The sequence below is a fragment of the Hyperolius riggenbachi genome, chromosome 2 (assembly GCF_040937935.1).
Source record: "Hyperolius riggenbachi isolate aHypRig1 chromosome 2, aHypRig1.pri, whole genome shotgun sequence".
NCBI lineage: Eukaryota > Metazoa > Chordata > Amphibia > Anura > Hyperoliidae > Hyperolius > Hyperolius riggenbachi.
The window spans coordinates 223,732,082-223,745,073 of record NC_090647.1 but is presented as its reverse complement, the minus strand read 5'-3'; the positions used below and the strand labels follow the sequence as shown (position 1 = coordinate 223,745,073).

Below are 12,992 nucleotides of genomic sequence, written 5' to 3'. Positions count from 1 at the left end.
GTTAAGTGAACCCGCCACTGCATACCTGTTCTGTTCAGTGGACCCGCCACTGCATACCTGTTCTGTTTAGTGAACCCGCCACTGCATACCTGTTCTGTTCAGTGGACCCGCCACTGCATACCTGTTCTGTTTAGTGAACCCACCACTGCATACCTGTTCTGTTCAGTGGACCCGCCACTGTATACCTGTTCATTGAACCCACCACTGCATACCTGTGCTGTGAACCCACCACTGCATACCTGTGCTGTGAACCCACCACTGCATACCTGTGCTGTGAACCCACCACTGCATACCTGTTCTGTTCAGTGGACCCGCCACTGCATACCTGTTCTGTTTAGTGAACCGCCACTGTATACCTGTTCTGTGAACCCGCCACTGTATACCTGTTCTGTTCAGTGAACCCACCGCATCAGTGCGCATACCTGTGCAGTTAAGTGAACCCACCTACCTACGTGAGTGCACGCAGTTTGATATACCACTCCGTGCATACCCGATATGGACAAAACAGGTAGAGGAAGAGGTAGTGGCAGAGCCAGAGGAAGGCCACCCGGCAGGTCTGCGCAAGGTCGTGTAAATGTAATTTCGTGTGGACCTGGCCCACAGTACAGTGCTCGGAAGAAGGCACGTCCCATCACCTCCCAAGATTGTCAGGACGTGGTTGAGTATTTAGCGACACAGAACACCTCATCTTGCTCAGCCACCAGTGCTACTACTAGCACCACTTCCGCTGCATTTGACACTTCGCAAGAATTATTTAGTGGTGAAATCACTGATGCACAGCCATTGTTGTTACAGCCAGATGAATTTTCACCAGCTCATATGTCTGAGTTACGCGGCAACATTATGGATGTAACGTGTAAGGAGGATGAAGGACCTACTGATGTTGGTGCATGTTTGGATTTGTCTGAGGCAAGCGAAGCTGGGCAGGATGATTACGATGATGACGATGATAGGGATCCTCTGTATGTACCCAATAGAGGAGATGAAGAGGGGGACAGTTCAGAGGGGGAGTCAGAGAGTAGGAGGAGGAGAGAAGTTGCTGAAAGAAGCTGGGGCAGCTCTTCGTCAGAAACAGCTGGTGGCAGTGTCCGGCACCATGTATTGCCACCTATGTACAGCCAGCCAACTTGCCCTTCAGCATCAGCTGCTGAGGTCCCCATAGTGCCCACATCCCAGGGTGGCTCAGCGGTGTGGAAATTTTTTAATGTGTGTGCCTCAGATCGGACCAAAGCCATCTGTTCGCTCTGCCAACAAAAATTGAGCCGTGGAAAGGCCAACACTCACGTAGGGACAAGTGCCTTACGAAGGCACCTGGAGAAAAGGCACAAACAGCAATGGGATGGCCACCTGAGCAAAAGCAGCAGCAGCACACAAAAGCAAAGCCACCCTCCTTCTCCTCTTCCTCCTCCATCAGGTGCATTATCTGCTTCTGCCGCTTTCTCCCTTCCACCTTCACAGGCACCCTCCTCCACTCCGCCTCTGCCCTTGAGCGGTTCCTGCTCCTCTGCCCACAGCAGCAGTCAGGTGTCCGTGAAGGAAATGTTTGAGCGGAAGAAGCCAATTTCGGCCAGTCACCCCCTTGCCCGGCGTCTGACAGCTGGCGTGGCGGAACTGTTAGCTCGGCAGCTGTTACCATACCGGCTGGTGGACTCTGAGGCCTTCCGTAAATTTGTGGCCATCGGAACACCGCTGTGGAAGATGCCAGGCCGCACTTATTTTTCGAGAAAGGCCATACCCCAACTGCACCGTGAAGTTGAGAGGCAAGTGGTGTCATCTCTTGCGAAGAGCGTTGGGTCAAGGGTACACCTGACCACGGATGCCTGGTCTGCCAAGCACGGGCAGGGCCGCTACATTACCTACACAGCCCATTGGGTGAACCTGGTGGTGAACGATGGCAAGCAGGGCGCAGCGGACCAAATTGTGACACCTCCACGGCTTGCAGGCAGGCCTCCTGCCACCTCCTCTCCTCCTGCTACATGCTCTTCGCTGTCCTCCTCCTCCTTGGCTGAGTGGCAGTTCTCCTCTCCAGCTACAAAGCCCCAGCTCCGCAGGGCCTATGCTGCATGCCAGGTACGACGGTGTCACGCCATCTTAGACATGGCTTGTCTCAAAGCGGAGAGTCACACTGGAGCAGCTCTCCTGGCTGCTCTTAAGAAACAGGTGGATGAGTGGCTGACCCCGCACCACCTGGAGATAGGCAACGTGGTGTGCGACAACGGCAGCAATCTGCTTGCCGCTTTGCATATGGGGAAGCTGACACACATACCCTGCATGGCACATGTCATGAATCTAGTGGTTCAAAGATTTGTGGCAAAGTACCCTGGCTTAGCGAATGTCCTGAAGCAGGCCAGGAAGTTCTGTGGGCATTTGAGGCGGTCTTACACAGCCATGGCACGCTTTGCGGAAATTCAGCGCAAAAACAACATGCCGGTGAGACGCCTCATTTGCGATAGCCCGACTCGCTGGAACTCGACCCTGCTCATGTTCTCCCGCCTGCTAGAACAGAAGAAAGCCGTGACCCACTACCTCTACAACTACAGTAGAATGAAACAGTCTGGGAAGATGGGGATGTTCTGGCCCGACAACTGGACACTGATGGAGAATGCATGCAGGCTCATGCGGCCGTTTGAGGAGGTGACCAACCTGGTGAGCCGCAGTGAGGGCACCATCAGCGACTTAATTCCCTACGCTTACTTCTTGGAGCGTGCTGTGCGTAGAGTGGCGGATGAAGCTGTGAATGAGCGTGACCAGGAACCGTTACGGCAGGAACAGGCATGGGACCAATTTTCATCAGACCCAGCTGTTTCCTCAACACCTGCGGCAGCACAGAGGGGGGAGGAGGAGGAAGAAGAGAAGTCGTGTGCAGAAGACGAATCAGACTCAGAGGATGATGAGCAAGGTGTTTCTTTGGGGGAGGAGGAGGAGGGGACAGCGGCAGGAGAACAACCTCAGCAGGCATCGCAAGGGGCTTGTGCTGCTCAACCTTCCCGTGGTATTGTTCGCGGCTGGGGGGAGGAGGTTGACTTACCTGACGTCACTGAGGAAGAGCAAGAGGAGATGGAGGGTACTGGATCCGACTTTGTGCAGATGTCGTCTTTTATGCTGTCCTGCCTGTTGAGGGACCCCCGTATAAAAAACCTCAAGGGGAATGAGCTGTACTGGGTGGCCACACTACTAGACCCTCGGTACAGGCACAAAGTGGCGGACCTGTTACCAACTCACCGGAAGGTGGAAAGGATGCAGCACATGCAGAACCAGCTGTCAACTATGCTTTACAATGCCTTTAAGGGTGATGTGACGGCACAACGCCAGCAAGGTACCACTGCCACTAATCCTCCTCCCGTGTCCACGCAGTCAAAGACAGGACGCTCCAGCGATCTCATGGTGATGTCGGACATGCGGACGTTCTTTAGTCCAACGCCTCGCCGTAGCCCTTCCGGATCCACCCTCCACCAACGCCTGGAACGGCAGGTAGCCGACTACCTGGCCTTAAGTGTGGATGTAGACACTGCTGTGAACAGCGATGAGGAACCCTTGAACTACTGGGTGCGCAGGCTTGACCTGTGGCCAGAGCTGTCCCAATTTGCCATCCAACTTCTCTCCTGCCCTGCCGCAAGCGTCCTCTCAGAAAGGACCTTCAGCGCAGCTGGAGGCATTGTCACAGAGAAGAGAAGTCGCCTAAGTCACAAAAGTGTTAAGTACCTCACCTTTATCAAAATGAATGAGGCATGGATCCCGGAGGGCTGCTGCCCGCCCCAAGACTAAGTCAGTCCCCGCACATACAGCATCTCTGCCTGCACGCCGTGTGACTGGCTGCCTGGCCTGCCCCAAGAAGACTAAGTCGCTCCCAGTCCCTCCACACAGCATGTCTGCCTGCAGGCTGCTTGACTACCTTCTCCGCCACCACCAACAGGGTCCGGGACTCCAGGCGGATTGCTGAATTTTTTAGGCCGCTGCTAGCAGCGCCGCTGTAATAATTTTTCGGGTGCGTGTACATGACTGCCTAATTTTTTTGGCTGCACTGCGGGCAGCTGCAACAACAAAAGAAAAGGCATGTACATGCGCCCATTCCCCTTCGTGATCATTACCTTGCCGTGGTGAAGGGGCTTGCGTATCACAATGGAGCAATGACCGGCGCCTAGATGAGTGTCTCGGGGGGCACACCCACGATAATAAGGTCGTTGCCTCATTGTGGTCAGACCAAATTTGATCAGCTGGACAGTCACTGTTCTGTCATTCAGCTACATCAGCCAGGTGACCATATGGGCTGTAAAGCCACCAAAACCTGCACTCTCGCCATGGTGCGCACCAGTAAAGCACGGCCGTCACTACACAAACAGCTGTTTGCGGTGCGTTACACGATGAGTTTGGTGTGTCAGTGTGAAGCAGTACCTTAATTACACTACCTGATTGATGTATACACATGCAAGATGTTTGAAAGCACTTTAGGCCTGTCATTTAGCATTCAATGTGATTTCTGCCCTTAAAACGCTGCTTTGCGTCAAATCCAGATTTTTCCCGGGGACTTTTGGCATGTATCCCACTCCGCCATGCCCCCCTCCAGGTGTTAGACCCCTTGAAACATCTTTTCCATCACTTTTGTGGCCAGCATAATTTTTTTTTTTTTCAAAGTTCGCATCCCCATTGAAGTCTATTGCGGTTTGCGAACTTTAACGCGAACCGAACCTTTCGCGAAAGTTCGCGAACCCGGTTCGCGAACCGAAAATCGGAGGTTCGGCCCAACATTGCTAGTGTTCTCTCAAAAAGACTGTAATATGTAAACAATATTGATAGGGAACAAAAGCAGTTCAAAAAGTAACATGACCCAAAACATGACTGCAAAAAAAAGCTTCTTAAAGGTTAAAGTAAGCAGCAGTCAATCAACTACTTTTTATTATTATTATTATTTAGTATTTATATAGCGCCGACATCTTACGCAGCGCTGTGCAGTATATATATATATATATATATATATATATATATATATATATATATATATATATATATATATATAGTATTGTCACTAACTGTCCCTCAAAGGAGCTCACAATCTAACCCCTACTATTATCATATGTCTATGTATGTATTATGTAGTGTAAGTACTGTAGTAGGGCCAATTTAGGGGTGGGTCAATTAACTTATCTGTATGTTTTTGGAATGTGGGAGGAAGCCGGAGTACCCGGAGGAAACCTACGCAGACACGGGGAGAACATACAAACTCCTTGCAGATGGTGCCCTGGCTGGGATACGAACCGGGGACCCATCGCTGCAAGCCGAGAGCACTACGCCACCGTGCTGCCCACTTATGAAATATGCAGAGCAGGCTCCTCTACAGATTGCAGATAGAGAGTTTAAGTGAGCTTTTCTTGCGATGGTGATGTCCCATACATGTTCCAGACTTTGATCATTCCTGTACCTGATGTACTTACTCTAACCCTAACCCTTCCCTGGCTCTAACCCTTGCATGAACATCCTGAAACATGCCAGATACTAAACTATTTTCCAAACTTCACTGACCTGACTGTGCTACTCCTTATCCTAACACTTTTCTCAGGAATTACTTATTTATCTCAACTCACAGGTTAACTCCCCTTTAAAGTGAATGTTTACCGGTTAAAAAAAGAAAAAGTCAGATACTCACCTAAGGAGAGAGAAGGCTCGGTCCTAATGAGCCTTCCCTCTCCTCTCCCGGTGCCCGGTCCCACGCAGGATCCCCCGTGGCAGTATTCGACCAGTTCGGTCAAATACTGCCACTTCCGCATGCCGAAGGGACCTTTCGGAGGCCTTTGGGAGCACTCGGGCTCCCGATGACGCGGCCGTTCCATACTACGCATGCGCGAGCGCCCTCTATGACGCGCTCGCGTGTACGTAGTATGGAGCGGCCCGTCTTCGGAAGCCCGAGTGCTCCCGAAGACCTCCAAAGTTCCTGCGGCGGCTGACGCGAACGGGGGAGCCAGCGCAGCACCGAGGGCACCGGGAGAGGAGAGGGAAGGCTCATTAGGACCGAGCCTTCCCTCTCCTTAGGTGAGTATCTGACTTTATCTTTTTTTAACCGGTACCCATTGGCTTTAAGGCAACTCTAGGCGACTATAGCTGCAAAAACTGAGGCCATACAGTAGTTTGGGCTTTGGAGCAGACATTTACTGCTGTGTCTGTCCCCTGCCAAAAGACTCCATTGCCCATATGCAATTAACTTTTTCACCTGAGTTTTCTCATGGGTGATATTTTTAAATTTGTCAACAAAATGCATTTTAAGCCATCAGAAAGCAAGAAAATACTCAAAATAATTGTGATAGTAATTGTTCATTTACTTTTTGGTACTTTTTTAGTTGAAAAGTCCTGGAAAGTTATTTTAATTTGAAGATGAAAAATTATCTCCTAGGAGAAAACTCAGGTGAAAAAGTGAATTGCATATGGCCCCAGGGGACATATGCAATTCACCTTTTCTCCTGAGTTTTCTTCTAGGAGATACATTTTCATCTTCAATTTAAATTAACTTTTTAGCACTTTGCAATGGAAAAAGTGCAAAAAGTAGGTGAAAAGTACTGTCAAAATTATTTTAAATATTTGTTTGCTTGCTGGTGGTGTAAAGGCATTTTATTTACAAGTTGTGAAAATATCACCTAGGAGAAAACTCAGGTGAAAAAGTGAATTGCATATGGGCCCATGTGTCAATAATGCCCTCCTTTGGTGGCTGCAACTAGATCTAGTCAAAGGCTTAGGCCCAGTAGTAGTATGGCAGGGTATGCAGTCTTTCAAGTTCTTCGCAGCTTTGGTCATCTCAGGTGTCCATTAACCAATTTGGCTCATTATTTATCTCTCTTTGGCCCACATGCAATTCATTTTTTCTCCTGAGTTTTCTCCTAGGAGATAATTTTTCAACTTCTTTTTAAAATAACTGTTTAGCACTTTGCAATTCAAAAGGTTCTAAAACATAGATGACAAAATACTATCAAAATTATTGTGAGTATTGCTGGTGGTTAAAACCCCTCAGTTGTGAAGTGGCTAAAAAGCATGTTTTATTTATATGGTGTGAAAATGTTAGGAGAAAAAGTTAATTGCATTTGGGCTGCCGTATGCCTTATTCTATTCACTTTGGCCCATATGAAATTACTTTTTTCTCCTTTGATGGTTTTGATAGTGCTTTTTCACCTGCTTTTTGGTAGTTTTTTAATTGCAGATTGCTGAAAAGCTATTTTAAGCAGAAGATGAAAAGTATCTCCTAGTAGAAAACTTAGGAGAAAAAGTGAATTGAATAAGGGCCCATATCTGTTTGTCTCATGAATTAAGGTGTGTATACATTACTGTTGTCTGCTATATTTCATTGTCTTCCAAAATTGTAATATTTTCCAATAATTTGCCATTTAAAATGTGGTTTTGATACTCTGCTCCCAACAATGGTTTATGATTTTACACATGTTGTCCATTCAACTTCCTTCTCTGAAAGCAAAAAATAAAGATGATACTATTTATTGGCTAACTAGATAGATAAAGAGAGCAAGCTTTCAATATAGTATACATACATTTTCTTCATATACTGTAGCTCATAGTAACTTGGTCACCACAGGTTAGCCATATTTAGTAAACATAAAGTAATCTGTCCTTGACACATCTGCCTGCCACAGGTTCAGCAGAAATGTATGACCACATAAATGTGGAAATCACAAATGTGTTAGTATGGAAAAAAGCCAATTTTCTGCTAAAAAGAATCAAAGTCATTTCAAAATAACATCTTATGCAATAGTATTTAATGCTAACGTCTATGGCTGTGAAATATCTTTTTTTGTGGGGGTGAGGGAAATATGCTGGTTCCTGTATTGTGAAATATTCACAGATGAGCAAAATATGTTCTTTGTTGGGAATGCTTTAGGTATGTCTAATGATGGCGTGTAGAAGTGGTGTGTAAAAAGTAACAGAGCTAGGAAGACAAGGTTCCTGATTTACTGCTGCTGCAGGAAGTGGTGATAAAAGGGAAAAATTCAGACCACAGCATTTATAAAAAACAAAACAAAAAAAGCTAAACGCGCACCTGTGCTTGCCTGCGTCCATGACCCTTAATGCCACGTTGTGGATTTTATAGTCATTTGTTAGCCATTGCAGCAACATTCTATGCCCCAGGCAATGCATGCTGGTCAGCCCTCTTTCCACACTCTAGAATAGTGACACTCCCCACCCTACATGACCACCAAAAAGTTGTTTGGGTTGTTGAATTGGGGGCTTTTAGTGCTACAGTGTTTCTCTCTCTCAAAAATTAGACAGGGTCTTATATTAAACTTTGCTCTGAAACATACATTAGGGCTTATATTCAGGGGATGTCTTATTTTTCCATAAACAATAATCGACATTTATTTTTGAACAAAAAACAAAAAAATAAACATTTATTCAAATGATGAATAAATGTTGGGAAGTGTGCTGGTGTAGTGGTTAGTGCTCCTGCTTTGCAGCGCTGGGTTCGAATCCCAGCCACGGCACTATCTGCAAGGAGTTTGTATGTTCTCCTCATGTCTGTGTGGGTTTCCTCCAGGCACTCCAGTTTCCTCTCACGTCCCAAAAACATACAGAAAAGTTAATTGGCTTCCCCCTAAACTGGCCCTAGACTACAATGCATACATAGACTAGACTAGACATAAGTTACAAAACAAAAGTTGTTTAATATGTATTACTAAATGTAATAAATCAATAAATAATATAAAACACAAGTCTGAATCCTGCCTTAAAGGTGATAAAAAAAAAATACAGAGGAAATGATAAAAGTATACAGGAGGAGAGTAAAGAAGGATGCACATGGAAAATAAAGGATGCAGGAAACCTTCTGTAACAACCCAAACAAGACAAGAAAAACAAATATATATATATTATATGGTGGCTGGATAGTGTAATGGTTAAGGGCTCTGCCTCTGACATGGGCGACCAGGGTTCGAATCTCGGCTCTGCCTGTTCAGTAAGCCAGTACTTATTTCAGCAGGAGACCTTAGGCAAGTCTCCCTAACACTGCTACTGCCTATAGAGCGCGTCCTAGTGGCTGCAGCTCTGGCGCTTTGAGTCCGCCAGGAGAAAAGCGCGATATAAGTGTTTGTCTTTTAGAAATGTTACTTTTATTAAATTCCCATTCAATCATACACTTTAGAGTTATTTAAAGTGTTAGAGTATTTATAATTGTGTCTCAGAATGAGACCCTAATCGATAATGCAGTGTACATACACGCGCCACCCACTTTGTACAGTAAAATTTGATCATATAAGAGAATCACCTAGCTGTAGTGTGTACTGATCGTAGTGTAAAAAGTTGGTTTCTAAACGTTTTCCCTGCTTCTCTCTTCTCCCTTGTCTGCACACCTTATCCTCACTGTTCAGTTCATTGTCAGTATTTCAGCACACACTGAGTAAAGGAGCAAACCATGGGTCAACTCTACAATAAAAGTGACAAGCTTCTATCGTAAAATAGGTCTAAAGTAGGTGAAGTGTAATGCATTTTACAGAGCCTAAACTGAAGAATGAGCACACTGTAAAATCAATTAGTAAGGATAGCTATTATGCATTTGGCATTATTGGGATTAAAGGACAACTGAAGTGAAAGGGGGATAGAGGAAGGCTGCTATATGTATTTCCTTTTAAATAATACACATTGCCTGGCTGTCCCGCTGATCCTCTGCCTCCAACACTTTTAGTCATAGACACTGATCAAGCATGCAGATCATACAGTATGTTTAAATGGAATTTGACTAGATTTGCTGCATGCTTGTTTTAGATGTGTGATTCAGACACTACTGATGCATCAGCTTTAAAGGATATATGAGATAATATCTTTAAAGGATACATGAGGCAAATAAAAAAAAAATCAGATTTACTTATCAGTGTCTTCATCCAGCCCCTAGAAGCCTCTGTGTCAATCACTACAGCTCCGTTCCCAGACGATCTCCCGGGGTCCCATCTGTAGCATCCGACGATCTGGCCAGATCGGTGGCTTCTGTGCATGTGCAAGTGCCACTTGCGGTGGCATTCCTGTGGCCAGAAGCCATCGACCTGGTCGGGTCAGCAGCCGCTACAGATGGGACCCCAGGAGATTGGCTGGGAGCAGTGCTGCAGCGACATAGGCTTCTAGGGGCTGGAGGAAGCTTCAGGTAAGTAAATCGGATTTTTTTGAAGCAATATGTCTAGGCTCTGATAACATGTACAGGCTTCTGGGTGACCATAATGCCAAAGTTAATTCAGCCTTACACTGCCTGACAATTAGGGCCCTTTTCCACTAGCAATCACAATTGCTAAACGCCAGCGATTTTTCATTAATTTAGTTAAGTGATTGGGATTTTACATACACAATGCACTTGCATTGCAAAATCGCTCTCAGAATCACTCCAGAATGCTATTGCGCTTTGTAAAGAAATTGAATTGCAGTAGTGGAAAATACCTACTGCGATTTCTATGTTAAAGTAGGAACCCTAGTGATTTAAAAATCACTAGCGTTTTGAATCGCAGTGCAGTGGAAAAGGGCCCTTACATGAACTTAATGAATTTTTTTGTTTAAATGGAGTATAACGCACTATGATTTAAACAGGATGCCTCGGGTACCTTGCCATCACATCCAATGGGTTTCTTGCATTCCTCACATGCGTTGGAGTATAGACTTTCATAGCATTTCACACAGTATGGGTTCTCCTCCCTCAGCAGGTACTTCTTGCCAAACAGAGATTCCTTGCAGTAATGGCAGTCAAAACGCTCAGTCATTTTCACTGTATACAGCTCCTACCCTGAAAGAAATTATGTTACATGGATTATTGTTCTGGCACTATTTTAAAATGATATAAAACTTGGTTCAGACTTTTTATTTTTTAAGCACATGAACCTAAAACAAAGAGTTAATTAACTGTATGTATTGAAGTAATTCTATATAGAACTTTCCTAAAGTTTAATTTTCAGTGTAAGGGCTGACATTTTAGTTCTGAAGTGTACACAGCAGCCATGTCAGAATGACATAAAATCTGGTTCACTCAAATCCCAATAAAAAGAAATAATGTCCTTTTGAGCTCTTCAGCACTGTCCTATTATCAAGAGTATTTCTTTAGTCAGATATTAGTGTTTTGGCATCTATTTACTTTTCAGGAGAGTTCCTGCTGCTTCCATCAAGCTGCCACTACTCTCCTTGCCCACGTTCATCTTCCCCTATTGACATGTGTCAAGTTACATCACTGGACCCATGGGGAGATGGGTAGATGCATGTGAAAGAGGAAAGGACTGGAAGGAGCAGTCTGATGCAGCGCAGTAAGCGTAGTAATTATGACACTCTATGTATCTCACCTTACCTCAGGATTGTGATGGGTGCATTAAGGTTGCACCACTGCAGGGCATTGTGGCTGAACTTGCTCTATACAGACATAATGTGTAATCTGTACTGGTGATATGGAGAAAGTACAGCTACACTTTTTCTAAGGGGCTTTGAGGACTTATTATATTTGCATACTGGGGACATGATAGCTTTATTTTTCATATGGAAGATGCCATATCTGCTTTTGTTACATAAGGGAAAATATATCTGCATTTGTTCTATGTTGCCTGCACATGTAATATGGGACACATGTAATAGATAATCTATATGGCATGTCTTTCAAACCCATGCATTTTAAATATAAATTTAGATCTTTATCAGCAAAAAAGGAAGACTTAAAATGTTGCATCTGTTTATGAGTTGGGTTTTCAAAACAGGATTCAAACTCATATGGGTTTTATGTGCTTTTTTTAAACACAAAAATATGCATTCATGATATGTTTCTGCCAGTGTGGGTTTCCTTTGGATACACTGGTTTTCCTCCTATGTCCAAAACACGTACTGGTAGGTTAATTTGCTTTCCGCCAAAAAACACATCCCAAACTGGCACAGACATTAGTTTGTGAGCTGCCCTAAGGGACAGATAGTGCTAAAGCTACGTACACACGCTGGATTGAACTTGGCTGTGATAGACGATAAAGAGCGCCTAAGCCTAGAATCATGAGTGATTTTAGCACATGAAAGCGGCCGTCCAGTGTCTGACAAAGAACCAGCGTGCCAGGTCTTTATCAATCCTGGATTACAGAGCACTGCCTAATTGCATTGTTGTCCTCGCTCCCCCGCCTGCAGGCACCTGCTCCATTGTGCAATGTTCATTCTTTCCCCTCCCCAGTCCAGAGCAACAGATGTGTCACTAGCCTGGAGGCTAGTGATGTATCAGTACATCGTCAGCACAGAACTGTCGTCCAAGGGATCGTGTACCAATCTCTGCCAGGCGGCTGAAATCGCCCAGTGTGTACAGGGCTTGAGCATTGTTTGCTAGGCATTAAAGCACTGTGGAAAATGCGTCAGTAAATAAAAATGCATAACAAAGAAATAATGACAGTAATAATAATAGCATATGTAGATGATGTGCAAAAATGTATCTGCAATTCACAATGTTGTTGACCGAAACATGTACATTCATTCTTCCATCTGGTCACTAACCTACTCTGATGCCCTTTGTGCTTTATGCAGGCAACACATGTGGAGCTTTTAATCTCCATGTCACCGCTCTCCACATTAGAGTGACTCAGAGACACACAGTTCATCCCAAGCCAATTTTTTCACATAAATATTCTTGCAGCTACGTCTAAAGCTATGCCATGCAGCCGATCCGCTATCCTGATTTTCTACAAATAAATACCTTCCATGTTGAGTTTGTATATTTTCTTGTGCATACTTGTATATTTGAGCTAGCTAATTCTCTTGCATGTAACACTGAGCCAGTTGTTCCACATGACTACACTGAAGTTCTTAGTTGCTGAGACCGTCAGTGATTTGAAATATTTCACATTTTTCCCAGAGAGGAGATGAAAGTGTAATTTGAAAAGCAAATGTCTAACACAAGTTGTGACAAGATTCCCCATTGCAAGAGATACCGTTAGGTGAATTTAACACATCTTGAGTTCAACATCCACAAAGAGCTTACATCTAAATAATAGTTCATCGCCAGGACTTACAATGTAAAG

General features: G+C 44.9%; 1 protein-coding gene across 4 annotated transcripts in view; it reads right to left on the bottom strand.

The window, feature by feature from the left end:
• FHL2 (four and a half LIM domains 2) overlaps window positions 1–12,992 on the bottom strand; it is a 106,387-nt gene that overhangs the window by 54,142 nt on the left and 39,253 nt on the right. For 3 of the 4 annotated variants that reach the window (XM_068268238.1, XM_068268236.1, XM_068268237.1), the window contains exon 2: window positions 10,569–10,747. In XM_068268238.1, coding sequence (XP_068124339.1) covers window positions 10,569–10,724 — 156 coding nt within the window. In that variant the 5' untranslated portion in view covers window positions 10,725–10,747. Of the gene's footprint in view, window positions 1–10,568; window positions 10,748–12,992 lie in introns of those variants that run through there. The other variant, XM_068268239.1, reaches the window with a different exon arrangement.